The 24,567-nt window shown below is 45.3% G+C and overlaps 1 protein-coding gene and 1 pseudogene across 4 annotated transcripts in view; both read left to right on the forward strand.

Annotated features, from left to right (window-relative positions):
* Positions 1-24,567, forward strand: part of LOC135920267 (phospholipid-transporting ATPase ABCA3-like) — a 63,524-nt gene that overhangs the window by 7,949 nt on the left and 31,008 nt on the right. For 3 of the 4 annotated variants that reach the window (XM_065454437.1, XM_065454462.1, XM_065454472.1), the window contains exons 4-14: positions 504-580; positions 1,869-2,018; positions 8,909-9,323; positions 11,044-11,244; positions 14,156-14,334; positions 17,528-17,656; positions 19,241-19,358; positions 20,621-20,769; positions 21,229-21,384; positions 23,173-23,383; positions 24,133-24,385. In XM_065454437.1, coding sequence (XP_065310509.1) covers positions 504-580; positions 1,869-2,018; positions 8,909-9,323; positions 11,044-11,244; positions 14,156-14,334; positions 17,528-17,656; positions 19,241-19,358; positions 20,621-20,769; positions 21,229-21,384; positions 23,173-23,383; positions 24,133-24,385 — 2,038 coding nt within the window. The remainder of the gene's footprint in view (positions 1-503; positions 581-1,868; positions 2,019-8,908; positions 9,324-11,043; positions 11,245-14,155; positions 14,335-17,527; positions 17,657-19,240; positions 19,359-20,620; positions 20,770-21,228; positions 21,385-23,172; positions 23,384-24,132; positions 24,386-24,567) is intronic. The other variant, XM_065454453.1, reaches the window with a different exon arrangement.
* LOC135920617 (U2 spliceosomal RNA) lies at positions 12,543-12,709 on the forward strand (annotated as a pseudogene).

The raw sequence follows: 24,567 nt of genomic DNA on the forward strand, positions 1-24,567 counted from the left end.
GAAAGGGAAATCCTGGAAGCACTGGCTATCACAAAAGTAAAAGACAAGTGCGTAAGCACTCTCTCTATCACGCATGCGGAAGCAGAGATAAAGTCAGCAGGGTTGAACGACTGTCGGTAATGCGGTTGATTGGCTTGAAGCATTTTCACCTATCATGATTTTGCCACACTTTCTTTCATTCCAATCGCCACGTATATAAACACAATCATCACTCTGCCTGTCAAAACACTCATCCCTTCACGCTCAAACGGGACAGAGGCTCACAAAAAGAAGCAGTCTCGGTGCGATAAACGGTGCTCGAACAAGAGTTGCCGAGCAATTGAGCCAACGATTCGACAAGAGGACTCTAATTCGTTACCGCAAGATTTGTAGAAACGTTGGCCCAAGCGACAATCCTTGTTCGACAACTATTCATTGTTCCATCACAACATATAAGTAACTGCTTGGGGAAGTCAAGGTGAAAAAAAAAAGAACTTCAGGTGATTTCGCTCGTTTCACTGCAGACACATTACATGTTCAACAAGCATTGATCGACCAAGCTCACATGGCGCTTCAGGGAGGATCAACCAACGCCGTTGAGGTGAGTTCGCCGGACGGCTGTTGAATGATGGCCTTTGCTTTGTACCGAGAGGAACGTATTCTGCAGACGGTAAAATAAAACATTTTAGCAGTTGCCAAAGGGCAAAGCGAATGCCTCAGAGAATACTTACGCTGTGTAATATGAGAACATAGATCGTGGCGAAGGTAGAGGGCAACGCGCGATGAAAATGTGCTCGGCCTCTTCGCATAACGTCACCAGTAACAATACGGTTATATTGTATTCGCCAAATGTCATCTTGTCACGATGCATCCGTAATCATCAAACGAGTACGTCGCATTCTTCGGTTTGGTCCGTGCAACAATACACATTTGAGCCACTTCATTTCCTCCTTACTGCACTTTAGCAGGGTATAATTCTGTCTTTGTTATCGAACTTAGCTGAAAGACGACAAAATATTACTTTCGTTATGAAATAGTAACGTTCCGGACATACAATCACATGCGTCACATTTTGTGAAGGCAGTGACCAATGGTAATCCTCCTTCGACGACAAATCTCTAGAGGTCACGACATCACTTGTTCAATAATTACTCAGACTAATTAATTATTTGAATTCATGTTATAACTCATTAATTGTGTTACGGGGCTTTGCGAATGAGGACTTGAAGCCAGTAGTTCAAGGTATGATCAGGTTGTTTAAAGTTTAAGATTAGCTGCAGTTTAGAGATACCCGAAATCCGTCTAAAAAAATGCCGTTATTCCGCATATACGTGCGTGTCCCGCAGTGTGAAAAAAAAAAGGCCTTTTGACAAAATAAGTTGAACGATATCTCAAAATCGATAGTCTCACCTAGGAAGGATTCTCGCCAAATTAATGAGCATGCCTTAAAAGAAGACGACGTTCCATCCCGCAACGTTAAGGTGTGCTTTAAAGCAGTTATTTAAAGTTTATTGACGAAGAGCAGGTGATTGATGACTCGATCCAATTACACCACATTTAATCGTGTCCGCCACCGCTAATGATGCAGTCACAGCAAAAAAATGACCACACTTGTTATCTCCAGTGCATTGCCTCGAAAGAATTTTGGTTCTTCCTTCAAGCAGAAAGTATCGCTTACACAAGTGCCGTCCCAAGAGAAGTTGACTGTCATGTGTGGCTAGTAAAAATACACCAGATCGACCTTCTTGAGAGCACAAGACTGCATGCCTTATAATTGTGCTGGCATTGGGCATTCTTTTTTTTTTACGTTTTTGTCCAATGCACGCCACTTTGTGATGCGAATGGAGTGTTTTGGGCGTCGGTATATGGTGACTCCGCCTCGTTTTCAGCTCCACGCTCGACATTTCCCTCTCGAAGCCCCGTTCGAAGACATCCACAATTACCGGAACGGATTTTTCGCCGCCCTGTCAATCTCATTCTGCCTGCCACTTGTGTGGCGTGTGCGGGACGTCACCACAGAGATAGAATCCGGTCTGAAGGTGAGACAGGTTTCCGCAACGCTGTCACGCGCTCAAAGGATAAACGGAGCGCCACCAAACCTATCGTGAGGAAGCAACAGCAAGTTTTTATTGATAACTTCATTTGCGATTTCTCTCGAGCCACTTAACGCAGCGTGCCCCCTACGTCACGCTTGTCCATAGCGCTGCAGCCTTGCTCTATAAAAAAAGAACGTAACTTTGCAGCAATCCCTAGATTCAGAATAGTGCTCTCAAGAGTATGTGGTTTGCATGTTCGCGTAGCTTGCATGTTCGCATAGCTTTCCTTACGTTCTAGTGCTATCAACCCTTAATTTGCCCATAAATGTTATTCCTCTATCTAGAGCGATGAACGTTGTGCTGCTGAACGAAATCAAGGGTGTTCGTTCATTCCCACCGTACGAAAGAAGCGTAAACCTACTCTATATTGCCATGAAGTGTTTGTCTAATTAGTGGGGGCCCTCATAAAAAAGTTGCTGTCGCATTTTGTCTCCGTGTTGTACCGGCGCGTTTCTTAACTTCTTGGTGTGGCCGCGTGACGGCCAGACCAGGTTTGTTTTTGTTTCTTTTTTTTTATCGGGCACAAGTTCGCCTTAATGAAGCTTCTCTCAGGTACCCTCGACTATCGTCCCTGCACAAAGTAACGTCATCGTACGCGTAGCTATATCGAATTAGGAGGGAGTAGCCTTTTCCCCATACTTGACCTCTGTTTACCGACACCTCGCACCCCTTTCGTGGGGTATGTGCAATATGAGCACGAACAAGCGGTGTAAAGGTATTTCATCAGGGAGCGTGAGGGGAGAAGGTAGCGGACCCAAATTTTACCATATTTTGAACAGTTCCCCTACCCAGGCCTAATGGAGTGCATTGACACCGTTCGTGCAAAAGCTGAGTACGCGTATTCCAATCTAGCTCCAGAGTGTCAAGCGGCATTCGACGTCGAGAAAAATTGGAGTAACCTGTTCACTTCTATATCTGATCTTGGAGAGCCCGTTCGTACCGAATAAACAATTAAATTACATATCAGTTAAAATTAATTAGCGTAACTATTATTTAGTAATTGCTGAGCTATCCGCACCTAAATTATTGTCGCAGTGTATCAAAAACACTATTGTGGGTTTTCGCGTTAAGTTTCCCGCGCTCAGAACTCCTGCGGTATCGAATCCGCGCATCAAAAAATGATACATGATGCTTTGCGCCGTTAAATACGAGGCAAACCCGCATAAAGGCGTTCCCAACGCGCCTTTTAGTGTGCACACATAAGGATTACATGCAGCTGTATGTGTTATTTCTTGTTTTTTTTTTGTTCTTCAGCATATTAGCCATGAGCATAAAATATCTATAATAGCAGCCGTCAGAGATCTTAAATTTTCTAGTTATTAAGTTTCTAGCGAATTTCAATGTCGACTGCTGCCTTGCCTTGTTAAATCTACGAGCTACTCGCCGCAGTATATTAGTGGCTGTGAGGAGGTCGCGGGTTCAATCCCTGCCGCTACAACTGCTTTTCAACGAGGGCGAAAGGCAAAAAAAAAAATTGGAGGCTTATCAAGGTTAAGCACAGTGGATGCTTCGCATCCACTGGGCTTAACCTTAGCGTATCCTTAGCGTTTGGAGGCATCTTGACCGCATACACGCCCGGCGCAAAGACGCTGGCGCGGTTGTGGGCACAGAGACTGACGCGACGGCGGGCGCGCGCCGCTTCATCACTGGCGTGACGTCACATATCACGTGATGCAGCGATGGTGGCGCCGCCGCCGCGTCGCGCGCGACGGCGCGAACCGAAGCGTGGAGGCCTCCGCCGGGCGACGTCCGACGGCGCGATATGAGGCCCCATCTGCAGCCGGTGTGACGTCATCACGTGACGTCATGTCACGTGACCTACTTGAAGGTCACTTGAAGGTCAATGGTGGCCACCGCCCGGAGGCCACCGACGGCGCGATATGAGGCCCCATCTGCAGCCGGTGTGACGTCATCACGTGACGTCTGTCACGTGACCTTCTTGAAGGTCACTTGAAGGTCAATGGTGGCCACCACCCGGAGGCCACCGACGGCGCGATATGAGGCCCCATCTGCAGCCATATGTGGCGTCATCACGTGACGGCATGTCACGTGACCCCACTTCAGGGTCAATGGTGGCCACCGCCGGGCGTCGCGCGAAGGCCCGAAACCTACGTTAATATGCTTCGCATAAAGCGCACGTACTTAAATTTGGGTGCACGTTAAAAAACACCAGCTGGGGAAAATTAATCCGAAGCCTCTCGCTACGGCATGCGTCATAACCAGATTGTGGTTTTGGCACGTAAAACCCCAGAGTTTATTTTTTTTTTATTTCAGAACTGTACGCGTTTACGATGCGAACATATCGAGACCCATAACCCATGCGTTTACTGTTGCGCGGATGGTGCTCGGAGTATAGCTCCTAGCTGTTCTATTAATTGGCTCGAGCCGCGATTGGACCAACGTGCCTTAGCATCGGACAAAACAGCTATTTGAAAGCTCAACACTACCGCCAGTAATGCGCAGAACTGTGTCAAGCCACAGCGAATGTCTACTATACAAATGCTGCTTATTTTGAACGAAGCTCGAGTATGCCTGTATTATCCGGGATCCCTACACTCAGTGTAACATAAAGAAACTTGAACGAATCCAAAGACAGGCTATCCGGTTTGGTTACGAGAAATTTTCGACATTCGACTCTCCAAGTGAACCAATGAGTTATAGAAGTACGCCTACACTTCGATCGCGTCAATATATGTAAGTCCACTAATAACGAGGCATACTCGCCGACATCATCAAAATGGTCTAACCCTCTATTTTGGCCGAACCAACCTATTGAAATACTTTTTCTTTCCACGCACCATTAATGACTGGAAAGACTTGCTTTTGTAAAAGTTGTATCAGCATTGTTTTACTTGTGACTTAATATTGTATTTTGTGCATCCTGCATGGACTTCGGGTCCGCCGTACGTAATAAATAAATAAATAAATAAATAAATAAATAAATAAATAAATAAATAAATAAATAAATATTGAATAAAGGCAGTCGGATATTATACGCATAACTGCGCATGCTATCGCCATCACCTGCTGTAAACTTTGGTCAATATTTCGAATTCCTCGTATGCCCCCTTCAGACGCAAACTCATTCTACCAGTGGAAAACCTTGTTTCACCACATTTATTGCATCTTGAGAATCATGAAAGGAATGCTGCTGCAGAACATACTAAACAAATTTAATTCCTCTTTCCTCAGTGACTTGAGATAAGTTTACAAAATGTAGACTCCATGTGAGAATTCTCTACAGGAACACCAGATATATGACATCAACTATTTAACGTCCAGCATTCTTGAAGATCACCCATATAGCGACTTTAAATATATGCCCGATGTAAAAGATTCTGAAAAAAGAACGAAAAAAGTGAACCCACTGCGTGATGGCGTAATGTACCAACAGGGAAGACCCGCACATCTACCTTCAAACCTGTTTTACTAAGATACACGTATTATTCAAACTTGCAGCACAGGTTCTGTCGAAAGCGTTTCAAGATGTATAAGAAGCATTTTAAGTGCCGTTAATAATGTGACAGCACTACAGACATTTACTTTGGAGCTATCTAATGGAAAACTCCGTGGTGGCGTAGAGGACGTGGGTCGCGGGGTCGGGCTTGCCGCGCCTTGCTGACTTTCCAGGCGTAATTGGTGTATGCAGCAGAAAAGCCACAGGAGATTAACAGTCTTATGTCATTTAATTGACCGCTTCACGAAAGCTTTGCTTCATTAGGTTCTGATGCGTGCGTTGAATCTGCGTCGCATTAATTAATGCAACTTTACGCGGACTTCACCACTGTGGAATTATCGAACAGAAAACTCTAGGCGTGTCCAGCGTACGCGAGCTCATTACAGTGCGCACAAAATCGCGCAAGTTTGTAGGAGACACGAGATATATAGGAACGTTGCTTTGTTTAATGAGTGTGCAATTTCGCCCGCGAAACGTCTCCTTCACTCTAAAAAATATTTCCTTAAAAAAAAGCAACTTTTCTGGCTGCTGTCCTGTCAGAAAATTTCTGTAAAACTTCGTTTCCTATTTTTGATTTTTCTGTTATTTATGAAGCTTTCTTTTTAGATTAACAGAAATTTCGCCTTTAAAGACAGTTATCTGTTCTGTATTACAGAATAAGTTCTGTTTTCTGCTTTAATTTTTGTCTGTTATTTTAGCAGTCGGTTCTGTTTTATTTTATAGAAAGTGCAAGTGTAAAACAATAATTCATATTGAAGCACAAAAAGGTTCTGTTTTCTGTTTCTCTTTGACACTTCTGTTCCACTGTAAAGGAATTTGATGCGTTTTCTATTTTCTGATCCTGTTTCACCTTCTTTTTCTGTTCCACTGTACAGAAATTTGGTGTGCAAGGAGAATTTTTTATCGTGACGAATAGTGGGCGAACCAGGAATGTCGCTGAAGCCATTGTTATGACGAGGGCATTTCGCTTCGTGAGGTCAGTGCCACCCTGAAGAAGAGCATTTCCTATGTCAAAACGTTGGTTCCAGCCGATATTGCTTGTTCGACCACATTTTATCACTTCTAACCTCCATTTTCCTGTCAACTTCTGTCCTGCTTTAATTTTCTATCTTGCGTCAGAGAAACATCATAAGGCAACAAATAGCCTGTAAATAGGCCGTTTGCCTCAAAACGAAAATGAGGCTGTGTGTTAACACCTTAAAATATTTAACTGTAGCGCGAAAAGATGAGTCACACGTAGTGCTCATGTATGTCTCCCTATGGTCTTTTTCTTTCTTTTTTACTTAGTTTTCTTGCGCTGCAGTTCAATATGGTCAACACCTTTTCTCTCAGTGGTTATAAGAAAAAAATTGTAATTTAGGACATTATAGAAGAAAACGAATTTTTGTTTTATTTTACATCAAAAGAACTTATGACAGATATATGAAAACAGAACTGATTATGAACTACTTAAGAATAGAACTACTTATGCGCACTAGGTTCGGAAAACAAGCATCAGTTTTCCTCCGGTTGTTACAGCAGATTAAAAATCAAGTGAGGAAAGTAACTGTCGACCGTAAACACTTCCAAGTATTCGCTTACTAAACTAACAAGCACGGAGTCAGCGCGCACAGGCAAACATGAACACATCAAACTCGATGACCGCCACGGAAACTCATTGTCAAAACGCCGCTGCCGTGAGCAAGCGCGGCAGCAGCAGCGAGTGAAGTGACTTCCGTGCAGTCTATAGCTTTAAGAGGAAGCTTTAGCTCGGGCCCAACTCCGACGCGGCCTATTCAAATACATGTGAAAAAGCAAAAACGTTTTTCTGAGATACCTCCTGGACCGATTTTGATGAAATTTGTTGCATTTGAGAGAGTAAGATGAATTCTAGTGACTGTTGGAAGCAGAATTTTGATTTAGGGCTTGAATTTCGTTAGAAAGATTTTCAAAAATTCAGGAGTTTGAAAAAAATAGAAACATGAAGTTTACAAACTAATAGCTCTGCATCAAGAACAGATATCGCGGTTCTGTAAACGGAATCCGTTAGATCTTTCAAAGCGGACAAATATTATATGTCATTTTACATCTCACGTGAATTTGTTACATTGTTTACGAGGGTTCTGCAAAAGTTGTAATTACATATCAATACATTTTTTGAGGCTCATGTGTAACATATCAATTTTGTCCGCTTTAGATGTGCTGTCAGAAAGAATTCACAGAATTGCGATATCATTTTTTCTTGTTGAGTTACAGAGTTGTAAACTTGATAGTTTCGTTTTCTGAAAATTTGCAATTTTTGTCAATTTTTTGTAAAAGATTAACGACCTAACTCGAAAATTTGAAACCAACAGTCACTAGATTTTAAGTTTTTCTTTTAAATGCAGCAAACCCAGTCAAATTTGGTGCAGTGGTTGCCGAGAAAAACGAATTCTCTTTTTACATGTATTTAGATAGGAGCACCCGAGCTAAAGCTTCCTCTTAACTCTCTCAGCAGTGAGAACGCAGTGTCCATGCAGCTATGATCCGTCGGCTCCGTCGGCACAGCTACACTTTGCAGATCGCTTTTAAGAAAATGCGCGCGCGGCCGCGGAATGCGCAGTTGCTGGTGGAGGACAACCTGGTAGAACACCGCCCCCACTCCCTTCCCTCGAACCCCCCCCATGACTATGCGCGCGACGGAAGTGAGCGCGCTGGCACCGGCATCAAAGCAGTACCGCAGACAGCACGCTGCGCACGATGTATGCAAAAAACGCCCTGTATTTAAAGAAAAAAGCTCTAAAATGTTATTTTTGTGTTTTTATGCAGTGAGAATAACTTCAAATGGTAATATTTCAGTTCTGACTCGATTTGTTGACTGGAAATCAGGAACAGAATTTTTTTTCTTTTCAGTTTTCTGTGATTGAGCATTCACATAAAATTTCTTTTGCGGTGCAGAAAATGTCTGTAAATTTTCTTTGAATTAACAGCTATTTTTTACAGTGTTGGTAGGCCTGTGCACTCTGCTTTATGACGTTCTGCTACTTGGATCAAAATTTTCATTGCCAAGCCTGGCGTGACGAAAACGGTGTCGTCAAAATAACTGCAGCTTACTTGCGAGCATCCCCATTAGACTGGACGACAGTAGGGCAAAGTAGCATGACGTCACGTATCTAAGGGCACCGGCCTTGCGCTTCTAGAAGGCGTTGGCCCATGACACGCGCGCGCAGCTGTGCAGACGTCACAATGGTCACAATTTATGCATGCTGTCGCATACTTAGAGATTTAGCGGTGCCAAGTTCTTCATATTTATCCGTCCATGTGTTTTAGATGGGCTCCCTTGTCTCGCTCAGTCGCACACGCAGCGTCCGAAGGGGGTACTTTAGTTGCATGTTATGCGGGTCTTACATTTACACAGTTCCGGTGTCGACTGCATGCTCAGGAAGTCCAGGAGGTCATGGGTCTGACGTCGAGCGAGTTCTGGCTCGGCCACTTCTTCTCGGCCTTGCCAATCTCGATCGTCGAAGGGGTGCTCGCGACGGCCGTGATTGTCCTCCACGAGAAGGAGTACAGGCCGTCGAGGAACGTCACCGTGTACAAGAGCGAAGGCCACGACGTCACCGTCAACCCTTTCCCTAACGCCGACGATCCATCGCCGACCCCCAACGTCAGCGAGCCTCTGTCATCCAAGTTCGTGCGCGTCTACCCGAACAACCCCCGGGCGACGCGCTATTTCGAAAACGCAGACGGCTCCCTCGTGGTGGTGTGCTTCCTTTTATTCTGCGCCTGTCACACGTTCCTGGCACTGCTGGTCGCCTGCGTCTTTCCTCACGGTGAGACAATTTCGCGGTTCACAAATGCAAAAAAAAAGAAAAATCCGATTTCTTAGGCTTAACTCTCTCGAATACTGGAGCGCCTGTACTTAGCACAGAGACGCCATTCCCGCATGAAGTTTATCTTAGTACCACGTTTGCGGCCATTATTTGCCGGTTTAGTCCTCAATCAATACGAAGCGGGTGTCGTCTGCGGCGATGCCACTCAAAGCATCTCGATTTCGTTGCAACGAAGTGGTGGCGCCATCTGTCACGGCTATGGTTCGTAATATCTGTGACAGACGGTACCACCGTGTTGTTGAAAATTTTTGAGTGGTATCGCCGCAGACGACACTCCCTTCAGATTGATAGTGGGCTGAATGGGAAGTAATGCGTGCAAATATGATATAAAGCAGGACATCGCGCAAAATGATATCTATGAGTAATATTTTAGGAGTTCAGTCAGCGGATTAGCTGGGAAAGTAAAGTGTACCTGGCGCTACTCTATACACAACACTCAGTAAAACGGTAAGAACGAAGACAAGCATGAGCGTCCTTATGCTTCTTTTTCTTTTTTTTGCGTTCTCTTTCGATTCTTGACTTGCTTCCGTGTTTCTGCGCTGGATTGAGTAGTTCAGTATTCACAAATATTGTACGTGAACTAAGTTAAACAGCGCGCAGATACAAAGGAATTACACATGTAAGCAGAACCAGCACCTCTACTGTCTTCTCCTTTTAAACACTGTTGAGCTTCAAGTATGCGGCATGCACTTGCCCAAACAGAAGTACTTAGCAGGCCAATTCATATTCCATGTGGACGTGGCACAGTTTTGTCACGCCGCGATGAAACACGGACGGGAAGGAACGAAGTATAATGCGACACTCTTGGTTTCTTTACCCTGCTATGTGTGATCGTGGCCTTAACCTGGTCGTAAATTAACTCTATCCGAAAAGCTAGGCGCTGAGGAAGGAATCACGCCAGCGTCACAAGCATTGGCGTATGAGGAAAGGAACATACACGGGGCGGCTGTTCTCTAGAATCTGCATTTTATTCAGGCATGATATTATACGAAACAGAGCATTGAATATAGGAAATGCAAGACACCTGTCTGAAAGTACTGTAGCTGAATGTGAATTACGAATGCGAAACAGCAGCACAGTAACACTTCTCAACAAAACTTTTAAAGAATCAACAATCGACAAAGCTAAAAGCTGAAATACACCTTGGAAAGACAGTTTCGCGTTATATTAGGCATGTGCGTTAATCTACTTACGTAATCAATAGTTACTATAATAAATTTAATGTACAAAATCCTGTCCTTCGGGAAATAGCCCCTAATAAGATTTCTCAGGTGGATGGCACCTTGAATGCTCACTTCTTAGTTTACCTTCCTGAACAATCCACCAAAACAGGAATCTGATCTTATCCCCTTAGCAGCTTGACTCTTGTTTTTCGAGGCTTCGATTCATATGCCGGTGTCCGTTCCTGATAATTTTCATCAGGAAGCTAGAGCAAAATGATTGGTATTACCGATAAGACGAAAACACTACTATTTCTGAAATATTGCTTTAAATATCAGGGAGAATCGAGGACAGTGATCTCTTTCTGCATTGCCGCAAATATCTTTACGGTTTCCTTGTGTCTATGCATGGCAAATGAGTGAGTGCCAGAAGAGAATCTTACTGACATACTGTAATAGTGTAACACATGAGTTCATGCTCCGAAATCCTTCCCTTTCAGGTCGATGGGCGATGGTGATAGCCTTTGCAGTTTTTTTCATGTTCCCGAGTCTGGATGGCGACAAACTGGGCTTTATTTTCGGCACGAGTCTCTTCACGTACCTGAGCACACCAAGAACGGAGAAACTGCGCACCGCTTTCTATCCCAACGTGGCGCTCAGCACGGTCATGAAGATCATTGGCATCTTTGACGACTTTGAAAGTAAGTGTTAATTACCGGAACGCAAATTTCATGCAGTGAAACCACAACTGCTTCAGTATAGTCGCCGTCCGTCATGAAGCCTAAGCCTAGCATTGCATAATCCTGCATGCAATTATGAAGACTCCTTACTGCAACGTTTCCCTCCTCCGTGGATTCAGTCGCTGCGACACCAAATACAGGCAAATAAAGTACTCCCGAAGGCATGCAACGCTGTGCGAAAGCTCGTTTGAAGACCAACTGCAACGAAGTTTTGAACCACATGTCAAAAGCCCCAACTTAGGATAATGTATACATATGAAGTAGTCTCCGAGTAAAATTCGACGTTAGTTTGAAATACGAGCGGAAGCGCCACGAGAAGCTCGCAAAAATAGTTATTTTTGATACTGAAACTGAAAAAGACAAAAATACCACCATAACCACTCGTTGGAAGGGATGCATGACCTAATGCGCGGCTTCTCGCGGCGAGCCCCCTGCCACAATACACGATAGAGCTACCGCGTGCTCTGATTGGTCCCTGTGGCTCTCGAGGTGCCGCGTCACGAGCGAGCCCTACTGACCGGCGACCGCGGTGCCCTGAGTAATCTCGGACGCGGCGCTGGCGGCGCGCCGGCATTTACGTCACAGCGACAACAGCAGGGGCACGCGTGATCTGTTTAGGTGCGGTTTAAAGCTTCCTAAAAAAATCAGTGCCATTCCATTCTGTGAAGGTGGATGACCCGCAAAGCTGTGTGTGTGGGCTCCTTAATGGCGAACTGTCCATTGCCGTGCGTCAAACGCCGTACGCACAAACATGGAAGGCGAGGCGCGACTAGTCGCTCCTCTACGATTCTGAGTCTCGGAAAATTATGAGGCACCGGGGAGGAAATACGTACCCATGCACCGTTGCGAAACGCGGCAGGACATCCTTTACTAACGAATGCCGGCACGCAGAACAGACACGCTCCTCACCGCACTCTGATCGCAGACACTGCTTCACCGTAGCCAAGGTGGTCGTGGGTTGCTTGACGTCCCGTATGTGCAGTAATGGTTGTGAAGTCACTCGAAAAGCGCAAGGGGTCCCACAAACCACAGACCACACAATATTAGTTCCCCACAAACTCCCTCTGAAACCTGGCCGTTGCTCCGGTTAAACGTTCCGACTTTGCGGTATCGAGGCCACGTGGACGGTTCGCATTTCTTTCCACCTCGCGGTCCTGGCGCGCAGGACGCTTACGGTACCGCCACCACGGGAGAGTGGAAGGAAAGGAAAGGAAAAACGCAAGCGCTTCGAACGCCGACAAAGAGAGGGCGGTGTGAACGTAGCATGTCAATGTGTAGTATCTGTTCTATCAGCTTAATATCTGATACGGGTTGTATTTGGACCCAAGATATTAAACTTAGTTTTACAAGTTTGCGGAGTGCTTAGAGCATGTTTCACATCCGCCGCGGGTCGGCCCAGTATTTCTTCGGTATCGGCCCCTGTATGGAGAGAAATTCTCGATCTACACCGCTCTTGCCCAGGAACCCATCTTTCATCAGAACATAGCCATATCCTTCTTCACTGTAAAAAAAAACTATGTAATTACCAGCTCTGCTTCTCTGCCCAGATTCGTTCAGTGTGGTATATATTACTACAAGATTACTCAGTGGTATGTACTCATTTATAACCAATTTAACTAAGCTGAAAATTCGTTGCAGTTGGCCAAAAAGGGAACACTAAAGACAAGAATAAATGGTAAATCATCATTCCCCAATGTGATAAAGAAGGCCACTCTTACAGTGAGAGGGAAGCTTGAGAAGCCCGAAAAGAAGCAAGGGCGTGAGGCGGGTGGCGACGTTACCTTGAGGTTAACACTTCACTGTGAAGTCATGAAGTTTGATTCAGTCTGCTTGGGGTTAATTCATTTTTAGCGATAAAGATGGACTACACTGCATTCTGAAGGCCCCAAAGATTGAACTCAGTAAGGTTCGAAAGCTTTTACTGAGCGTCAACAACCGCCCCCCCCTCCCCACCTCCAAAAGACAAGAAAAATGAAGACTACCTTAAAGACCGTAACGTCACACTGAGGTACCGACGTCATACTAGGTACCGACGCAAAAATAAAGAATGACATCTTGACCTTCGTTTTCTCTCGTAATAAATTACTTATTGCCGCCAAATTGATGAAAATAGTCAGCTGAAATGATACTGTACCAGCCTAAATTTGGTGATTTAATGTTACCCTTTAGTGGACCGTTTTTTCTCCCCGAGCTTTTCCAATTCCGCGCCTGCCACGCGAGCACCGACTTCCTCTTGCTTTCCAACATCCTGCACTGCCAACGGCAATAGGCGTTGCTAGCTTATATGCTCGCACCCCGTGCTTCTTATCCCTGTTCAGCCCTGCCATAATACCAGCCGTCATCATTCAATTCGCGTTAACAAGCTTAAACCAGCATATCCACCTTCAGCACGTAGTTCGGCGCACCAGTCATCATCCCTTAAGCGTACTTGAAAGGATTAGAACGGTCGTGATATAGACACTGTGCAACACTTCAAAGCGTCTTCTACAATTAATAACGCCAACCCCTCATGCAAAACCTCCTAACTTTGGGTCTTTGAAGCATTAAAAAAATAAATAAATAAATAAATAAATAAATAAATAAATAAATAAATAAATAAATAAATATTTTTCCGAAGCACGACTTTGAACGGACTCATTGCTTTTGCATTTGGCGTCATGGTTCAAAGCTCTACGCTTTCTGTCATATACAGGGTCGCCTGCTGCTGGCAGAAACAACCTACTAGTATTCATCACCATTTCTTGCCGTAAAAAAAAGTCGTAATCGCAGCTTCATTGCCGCAAGGTTAGGTGGCGCATGCATGTCCGAATACGTGAACGACGTTTCTTTTTTTTCTAAACTAGATACATTTCCTTATTGTTGGCCAACGCAGGAGCAGCTCACTGGAGGATCCTCAAGAAGCCGGCTCTAAACCTGGACAACGTGTCCATCAGAGACATGTTGAATGTCATGTTTGCCACTTGTGTCATATTCGCCCTCATGATCACCTACCTATCTCACGTGCTTCCGTGGACAACGTTGAGGCCGCAACACATTCTGTTTCCAGTATTGGTGAGTTCAGTAGCAGAGAGGCTTTAAGGGGCGGTAAGCAACGATTTTTGTATCTGCGCCCAACGTTGATGCTTCTTCGTCGCGTAGAGCAGGCTCGAAACAAGCATGCGAAGCTAGCTATGCTCGTATGTACAGTATTGCTGGTTCATGGGCGATTTGGCCAAAATTTGTCGAAGCCATCATAGCTGAAATAGGATAATCACAAATAGCAGATCACCAGTCACCAGGTGCGCTACACTCACAATTGGTTTGGTTTGTTAGCCCAGCCACCCTAGAACAAGCAGCATAGCGTACTCAATAATGCGCATGCACACAAGTTCATCACGGCAAAGAGGAGGTATCGAAAAATCGAACCTAGCTTCCAATGGACAGGTATACGTGTCGCTTTTGTTTATGTGGAAAGCCTCCAAAAGTTTGTGTGCAGTAGTTTCGTTGGTTCTGCCCGAAATCCTTATCTCGTGAAACTATGGGTCACACTTGCAGGCCAAGCAATGGGCGGGTGCGTGCGCATTTCCCTTATTCTTAATCGAAAGGTAAAGAACACTGCGGGGTTTTGCGTGCCAAAACCATGATTTGATTATGAGGGACGCCGTAGTGGGAGACTCCGTATAAATTAACGTGCACCCAATGCACGGTACACGGGCGTTTGTTTGCATTTCGCTCCCATCAAAATGCGGCCGCCGGATTATGATACCGCGACCTCGGGCTTAGCGGCGCAATGCCCTATCCACTAAGCAACCACGGAGGGCGAACTGAAAGTTCGTGCATTCGTTTTCGGTCGTTAACGCAAGGTGCAGTTTGACCTACACATGCCTTCCCACACGATAGCGGTATCAGGTAAACCATGCCAGTTGCGCATTTTACATGCGGCCTGGCGTGCTTCTACATGCATTCGCGCTTTCCGTTTTCACGTAAAATGCGCGAGCATGAGCCAGTGATCTTACGCGGAGCTGAAAATCAACTAGTACGCCATACCAATCGGCCACCTTCTTGACGTTATGGGAGTACTTACGGACGTAGGGCACTACTTGGGGTATGATGTTCTTTTCTTTTTCTTTTTTGGAAACACGATGACTTGTGCCCGCGCAGAGCAGGAATGGCGGAAACAAAAGGGAAAGCACGCCAGGCCGCGTATAAAATGCGCAACTGGCGCGGTTTACCTCATACCGGCGTCGTGTGGGAAGGCCCACATAGGTCAAACTGGACGTTGCGCTAACGAGATTGAGTGAGAGCATGAACTTTTATATAAGAATAAATAAAGTGCGCAGGCCCGCGCTCATTGTTTGGCCTTCAAGTGTGAAGCACAGTTTCACGAGACAAATATTTTAGGCAGAGCCAAAGAAACTACTTCACGTGAACTTTTGGGGGCATTCCGTATAGAAAAAGAAACACGTCTATCTGTCTATTGGAAGCGAGGTTAAATTTTTCAACTATTTCTCTTCGCTTGGCTTCGTCATATGACTTCGTCGTATCACGGTACAACGCTTGAACGAAACCTTAAACCGGAATGCAATATAATAACGATTTGCCAACGAGGACAGGACAACCACGATCGGCTAGCTCTGAAATCTTAGGCCAAAATTAGCTCTCTTCGTTTGCCCTCGCAGGGTCGTATCCACAAAGCTTCTCGAGGGCCGTTCACAATTGGTCATATATCGGGAGCATGCATGTGGCGTCGTGAGCGCCATTTTGTTGTCTTATTCACAGCTTCCACTGCATTGCTGGAGATAAGCGTATCGAGATGAAGTGTCGCTTTTCACTGCGTTGACTATAGAACAATGGTTGCTCAGTGGCTATGGTGTTGGGCTGCTGCGCACGAGGTCGCGTGATCGAATCCCTGCCACGGCGGCCATATTTCAATGGGGGCGAAAACACCCGTGTACTTAGATTTAGGCGCACGTTAAAGAACCTGAGGTGGTCCAAATTTCCGGAGTCCTCCACTACGGCGTGCCTCATAATCAGAAAGTGGTTTTGGCATTTAAAACCCTATAATTTTCTTTTATAGAACAATACATCGATATCTTTGACCTCAGTGCATACTTGTTATATGTAAGTACAGCTGTTGCGATCGCATCTTTCATGACAAGCACTATCTGTTGTGGGGGCGCTTGATCGTTGGCAAGTAAAGAGGCGGTCCCGAGTAATAAAAAAATGGGGGGAGGGGGGGGTGAACATGCGCATCTAATTCAATGCTAAAATCTAAATGACGCGAAGCTTGTATGAGTTAGCTAGGTAGCAGCAGTGGCACAAGGCGCGAACAGGTCCTCGTGGTCTGTGGCGGTTAGCCGTTTTCGTCACGGGGGCAAACGCGATGTAGGATGTTTGCCGAAGAAACAACGTTGATGGGAGGTGTATGGCACCGAGAAAGTACGAAAGATCCAATAAATGCGCTTAATGGTTGAGTCATAGCGGCACTTCTGTTCTAGGGGATTGGCCAAGAATTGGGAACATACCCAGTTCTACATATTGTGTTCCGAAGTTGTCTGCTCGGGCACACCGTACCCAACGGCTTATACCCGGTGACCAAAGTAGTTCCTGGGCCAGACAGCAGACAGACGCAAGTTTTCTATTCGGGCGCTTTCTTAGTGGCTAAAGTTGTCTTCTTAATGGGCCCAGTTGCCTATATACTATATTTTCACAAACGAAAAGCTGCCACTTAAATCTTATGCGTATACTGACTCAAATTTTAACTGCTACGTTGAGAACGAAAGCACTTCTTTGTATTGATATTCTTTTTTTTTAAGGAGCATGTGCTTAGGCATGTTTGTAATTCATAGTGACAACTTTCGTTAGCACACAAAGGAGAACACAGGAGGAACGACGCGGACACAGCACTGAGTTTCGTTGAAGTCATAGTTTAGTGCGCGGGGAATACCAGTAATAAAACCTTAGGTATCCCCCTAGAAGGAAGCACAATTCAATACATACACTAAACAAAGCACTGTACGCAACATGTCGACACGACACGACAACGGGACGGACCACTCCACGAAACCGCGATATTTGAGCCCCTGTATAGAAACAAATGATGGGTACATGTTTGTAACGTTTACGGTGTAGACTGTAGAGAACAGAAAGCTGCTATCTATGCTAGGGTCAGCGGAAAGTAGATAAACGTTTCAAGCGAGATGTAAACTTCTGCGGTGCTTTTGCTTTTGTTTAGAATGAACTAGCGTACTCTACGTTCTTGCAGCCGTCTTATTGGAGCCCACCCACAGGGACAGGTGACGCTGACGAAGAACAACATAGCCGCGTCGACGAAGCACGTTTTGAGTCAGCGCCAAGCCAGAAACCCGCCATCGAGTGCAAGAATATCACTAAGGTAAGTTCCCACTGCAGAATATTGCGCAAGGAGCCAGGTATAACAGGTATTGTTTGGTTGTTTTTGGACCATACAGATTTTTTTTTCTTTAATTGCCAGTGGCAGATAGCAAAACTCTCGTCATCGAGTTGGATTGCTAAAATAGGCGGACATTATACTTGCACGAAATATTTAAGTGCGTAAACGGCTAACTGACAAGAATTCAGCTTTCAACTGTTCGTTTAATTAATTACATTAGGACACATGTTGCAGTTTACGAATACCAGCCGGTCGGCTCGCAAGGCATGCTCACTTGGAACGAATTCTCACGGTGCCACCAGTTTCGAGATAATCACTCCCAAAGTGTGCGACGAAATGCATGGGTGTTCCAGTCAATGCACAAAACGGCGCTTTGTTAAAAAAAAAAGTAAGTGAAGCGACAGTACATTTTCGCCGCAGAGACGCATGGCGCATATCTCTAAACCCGTGTGAATTTTGGAATTATTTTCAAGTGGATATACCTTGCAAACGCACTGGATAAAATTCGCAAATTTCAATACATGCCGTAAAGTAATTAAACAAAAAGTAATTATCAATTGTTTGTTAATCAGTCCATTATGCCTTTCGATTTCTCGTGCGAGTGATGTTTGCCGCTTCGAGTAATCCATCCCAGGAACTACACTTACGCTATCCGCCAGAGTCGATTTTCAAAAATTCAGTATTGTCTAAAAAAAGAAAAACACCCCGCGTAAATAGTTTTGTAAATGGTGCAAGAAGAAAAGAAAGCGTAAGACAATGGAACGACCGCACGCGAGTCCGCACTGCCAACTAAAGCTTTAACGAAAGCGCATAATTTTGTTGCGTTCAGACGCCCATCAAGAACACCAGAAGAGAAACCAGGCAATATGAAGAATAAAACAACAAAACTTGACAGTTTACAAACCCACAGAATCTCAAAAGAAATCAAATTCATTCTCGTAGAGCGATACGGACGGAACGCTGGTGCAAAAATCTGACGAGCGCTGTATGGCGAACATATCAGCAATTTAATTTTGTCGTGAACTGGTCCCCGTGCTTCAATTATGCCTCAGGGTTTCTTTTTTGTTTGTTTCTTTCTTTCTTTCTTTCTTTCTTTCTTTCTTTCTTTCTTTCTTTCTTTCTTTCTTTCTTTCTTTCTTTCTTTCTTTCTTTCTTTCTTTGTTTATTTGTTTGTTTTTGTTTTATCAGCACAGCAAGACAAGTGCACTTAAGTCTGAATTTTCGACTATATTCAAAGACGAAACCTGTTCTGTTAGGCACCCATTCTCGATTCGAACATCGGCCGTAATTGACCCACGTGCATTTCTCCACACTTTCACATCAAAACCAACTCACCGAGTTCCCTATGTTACTATAAATGGGTCTCGTGGCCAAAGTGCTCGATTGTTCGCTCTCAAATCTCTCACACAGGTAGCATTTCGCAATGGTACACCGTTCATAATTTACATACGATAGGTACATACACACCATAGAGAATTTAATAATATTCTGAAAAGAAAACAATTGTTTTTCTCTCTTTCTTTCTTTCTTTCTTTCTCTCTCTCTCTCTCTCTCATTCTTTTGCAGGCGTTTGACGACACCATCGCTCTAAACAAGGTGGACATGGTGATCTACAGGAATCAGGTGACAGTTCTGCTTGGCCACAACGGAGCTGGCAAGACGACGCTGATGAGCATATTCACGGGTAACTCGTTTCTTTGAACCAAGCATGAGGATGCTTGCCGCGCCTTCTTGCTTCCCTTTAACAACAAGGGGGCAAAGAGCAAAGGGGAAATTGCAAGTCTCGTTGCGTCACGACATATCATCCACGATGCAGCATGCTTACGAGCCAGGCACTTTCACAACTAGAATGTGCACAAGCACACAGGCTCCGCGCCATCACGCGTCTGTCTCGGCGGGAAAACAGCAAACAGTATAATTAGTTTTTAACTAAGCACGCGTGCTACGTTAACATTTCTGAATGGCTCTCCTCTTTCTATTCCGCTTTCCCCACTCCCAGTGTAGGGTAGCAAACCGGATGCTCTTCTAGTTGACCTCCCTGCCTTTCCTATCCTTGTTCTCTCTCTCTCTCTCTTAATGGCTTACAGAGCGGCGTTCGGTTGCTGCTCGGGCAATGACTACTCCTAGCGGTGGGAGCTGTTGTGCCATTACCACAAGCCCGGATTCCGAATCTGCAAGATGCAGAATTTATCCTGCGAGCGCCCAAATTCTCCCTTGAAAAGTCAAGATGCTGAGCCGTCAGGCAGCGGTGTCCTGCGGGAGAAGCATCAACAGGCAACGTGTTCAGACGTGTCAGCGTGTGCCAGACAGCCCGGCGCCGCACCTCCCTTTGCCTGGAGGTCACCGCGCGCGCGAACTTTGAGCCGGGTGGCCAGCGCGGTCGCTGGTTGGACCCCTCGGACGACCGTCGTGTGCTGACTTTGTATTGGGCCGTTTGAGTGACAATGGTTCCTCGGGGATTATAAAAGACGCGACGCGCTGCCTGAAATACAGGATCCGCCGACCCACCGGGAGACAGTGTCGCTCCCGACTGGGGTGAGATGTGTCACGCGTTTTCGCCGGACGTCGCCGTGCGGGAACAGTCGCGTTTGTGTGAGCTCTCGGCCCCAGTGCCGATCCGATCTTGTCCTGTACAATGACCTGTATATAATGTATAAAATGCCTTTCGTTATTCTCATCGACGCCTGGCTCGGAGTCTTCGCTATCAACGCTCTGTCACGAAACGGGTGACGAGCGCTACGGGACCACAAAGCCGTAATCGTGGTGCAGCGGTGCAAAGTCGTAACAGAGCGGACAAAATGTTTCAGATATGTTTCGCCACATATCGTGCCTGGTGTGGTACCTCTGCTACGAACTAGCTTGTTGGCCGTCAGCAGAAGTCACAGAAGCATTCTGCAGTGAATACGGGTGCACTGGTTTTTCAGTTTCGTCCCCACTTCTGTGCAGGTCTCCTGGAGGCCGACAGCGGCGCGATATTCGTTCGTGGACGAGAGGTCACCAGTTACACGGTGCGAGGGGTTCTGGGCTTCTGTCCCCAGGCAGATATATTTTTCCCGGACCTCACCGTGTTGGATCATCTGCAGTATTTCGGCATAGTAAGGCGCTATACGAGAGTTTGCTTCCTTAATGGCGTCACTGACTTTAAAAGTTTAGTTAGAAAGCATCTTGGTAAAGGGTGATCCGGCATGCGGGTCAGTAATCTTCGTTTGACTGACAAGGTTCACAACGGCGCGCAATGTCGTGGGGTGTTGCCGATAAACTCGAAACGTCCAAAGACCATTTCAAATAGTGCATGTGTGTATCTTGGTCTGCAGAGTGTTAACATGGCTCGGTGGGTGCCATATCATGTGACTGATAGAAAAGGCGCCTTAGAACGAGGCATTTATCTGACGGCGCGTATAAACGCCAAATAGAAACCGTAATGTTTTATGGCGACTCCTTTCATTTCACATATACATGTCGACAGGTACAAGTGAATGGGTGTCGAGCTTGACCTTCTAGTCGAGAAAAGCCAGGTCACAGTTCACGAGATGTACGTTTCTGTGTCTACGCAGCTCAAGGGATTGCGGAGTTCCGAAATCAATCGAAACGTGAAAATTCTGCTCGAGACTGTGCAACTCGGCGACAAGCTGTACGCTTACCCCGACGAGCTCTCTGGAGGAATGAGGCGGCAGCTGAGCATCGCTATCGCTCTCATCACGCGTCCAAGGGTAACTGCGCCTTGTCCTTTTCCGACTTTATTTTCACCTGTTTTTCTTCCGAAAGCAAAGGCGTGCCAAAGTGAAATCAGCATGAGCATCTACACTTCTCCAATTACAGCCGTGCACAGTTCGTATTAAGCACATTGCACAGACGCTGGAGGGACTGTCTTTATTTCATACTACAACCTTGCTTAGTTTCAATGTGAACTAGCTTATAATGATAATGACCTAGATTTTCAAGAGACAGGCGTCTCGCCTTCTCCTGAAGATGTTTTTTAAAGAAATATAACTGTTGAGCCAGTGATGACCTAATGCTAAACTTTATCACTCGAGGTAATTTATTTTTTATTACTTTCAAATACCGTAGGCCGTCTTGGCAGCAACAGGGTGGGTGCAGCAAGTTTGCACATAACGGAAGAAATATAAATACATTACAAAACGTAAATAGGACATGAAACAATTCATGTTGGAAATACAATACAGTAACCACAAAAAAAAAGCCAAATACAAGATACAATACCTTGGCTAAGAAGTACGTGTTTGAAACATTGTGACGCGGCTATCGCAAGCAGTATGAAAGAAAGACTACAGGATGTATTCTAGAAAAGTCTGACAACGTTTACACGATACCACTAAGATTCGATTTAAAAGGTGTTTAACGCGTTCTTCAACGCTTTCAATGCTGCTCGATTGCGAAACAGACACCGGCAGACTGTTCCATTCTTTAATCGTTCGCCGAAAAAATCAATCAGCGTACATGTCCAGATATGCTTTTGGAATTGAGAACATGCAATGATTGTTTGACCTGACGTTTCTAGCCTGCCTGGAAGCAAGATAGGATGTGATTCCAATATTGAAGTGGCCTTTTCATAACATGAAAAGGAACTTAAGCAAAGCCAATTTCAGCCGTTGAGCCAGTGTATGCACATCAAGCAACCGAAGCATTTCAGATGCAGAGTCAGCACGCTAATACCGGGGGAAAAAATTAGCCTTACGGCTTTTCCCTGTATCTTCTCGATGCGGTTTATTAATGCTGATTGAAACGGATCCAATATGACACTGGCATAGTCTAACGTCGGTCTAATGTAAGTTAAATGAGCAAGTAGCTTAACGGTTGTGGTTGCTAGCTTTAATTTGCGGCGAAGGAACCATAATTTTTTTTTGCAGCTTCACAAATTCTGTCTACGTGGGGTTTCCAACATAAGTCTTTCGGAACTGTTAAACCTAGATATTTTATCGTTTCAGCTTCAGTTAGAATCGTTTAATTCATCCCATTATTACGCTCAATAACATGCTTTGATGTGTTCGTAATTGCGAGCATGACTGATTTAGATTGATTAATTTTTATTTTCCATTTTGCTGTCCATACTTCTACAGCTTTAAGTATTTGGATAAGTGACGCCTGATCGTTTTTGTTATTTATTTCATGGTATGTTAAACAGTCGTCTGCAAATAACCAGATGGTTATGTCGTTACTTATGTGATGAGCAATATCATTTATGTAAACTAGAAACAGAAGTGGTTCTAAAACGGGTCCCTGTGGAACGCCTTAGCTTATATTGAATTGGTTAGACAGGTTAGAATTTGTCAACGTATTGTGTCCGACCTGTAAGGTATGAGTGAATCCACATAACTTCATAATGCACATTCATTTCCATCAGTTTATTCTTTACTTCTTTATGTTCGACTCGATCGAAAGCCTTCGATCACCCGCCGCGGTTCCTCTGCTTCCTCTGCTTGCCTCAGCAAGTGATAAACAGCGCAGACTTTAAATGATCGATGGCTGCCGTGGCGCAGGTTTTGATCCTTGACGAACCAACTGTGGGCATGGACCCCGAGACAAGACGCGTTGTCTGGACTCTAGTGCAAGGCATGCGTGGCAGAACAACGTTGCTACTATCCACGCACGACATGGAAGAGGCCGAGCGATTGGCCGACCGCATCGTAGTAATGTACAAAGGCCACGTGATCTGCAGTGGATCGCCAAGTTTCCTCAAGAATGCTTGCGGTAAGCAACAAGGACGTCATATGTAAGGAAAACGAATTGACAAGGTGACCTAGTGATTGTAGTTACAGCGAAAGATCGTGAAAATGATCTGCCGCGGACTCTGTAATAATCCACGTTTAAGCCGCATGTAGGGATCCATCATTACTTGGCGTTCCCATGTTGCCTGCACCCAGGCTTTGTTAGCATCTGACGAAAACAAATATCCAATTCGATGTGGCGGCTGATCAGAAAGCTGGCAGAGTGGTCACCCGTGCAGATGGCAGGACAATTTCACCTGCAGGCAAGTGCAGCCGGACTTCATTGATGGACACTTAGTTGTTCAACAAGAATCTTTCCTTCCTTCTCTCTGGTGCTTCCATCGCGCCTTCTGTTTCTTCGCATTAGAAGGGTTACGGGAGCAGTCAAGATAGACTTGGTGAATATTGGTTCCAAGCCTGGGGCACTTCTTTATGTTTCCTTTTCGCGTTTCTGCTTAACAGATTTATTTTTTTAATTCAGATACGACCATTCCTTGGCTTTGGCCGTATGAAAGAAAATTGAAGGGGGTGAGTTGTAACGACTATGACCCTCAGAGTTCGCGATCAAAATCATTCACGCAGGTTCGTTTTTTCATCTCTTTCTTTAAACATTATTCAAGCCATATACCAATTTCAATGACCACTTATCGAGACATGAAGTAGACAAGCGGCGTTCAAAACGTGTCCCTCCCAACAGTTTACGAAGTGAAGTCACTGTTCCTTGTACCGCAGGCGTCGGCTACAAGCTGCGCATCTCCAAGAGACCCGATGCCTTCAGAGCGAAAGAAGTGCTCGCCGTGGCGCAGAGAGCATGCCCTAGTGCTAACGTGGAGGAGGACAAGGACGACGAGGCGGTCATTGCGATGAACACGCTCAAGAGGGACGGGTTCCAGGCGATGTTTCTCGAGCTGGAGAGAGAGGGTGCAGCTCTCGGCATCCTGAGCCTAGGAGTATCCGTGGCAACAATGAAGGACGCCTACCTCAGGTGAGCCTATTACCGGCCACCACAAAGCTTCCTACGGTCACCCACAGGGAAAAGTCGCGCTGAGACGCTATTGCGGGGGGTAGGAATGCCGCCAAGTAGGAGCTACGGATTCTCACCTTACAGGGCGGCCCAGGCCAATTTTACGACACGTTAGAAATAAACTTGTTGAATCTGGCACGATA

Source organism: Dermacentor albipictus, chromosome 2 (genome assembly GCF_038994185.2).
Source record: "Dermacentor albipictus isolate Rhodes 1998 colony chromosome 2, USDA_Dalb.pri_finalv2, whole genome shotgun sequence".
Taxonomy (NCBI): Eukaryota; Metazoa; Arthropoda; class Arachnida; order Ixodida; family Ixodidae; genus Dermacentor; species Dermacentor albipictus.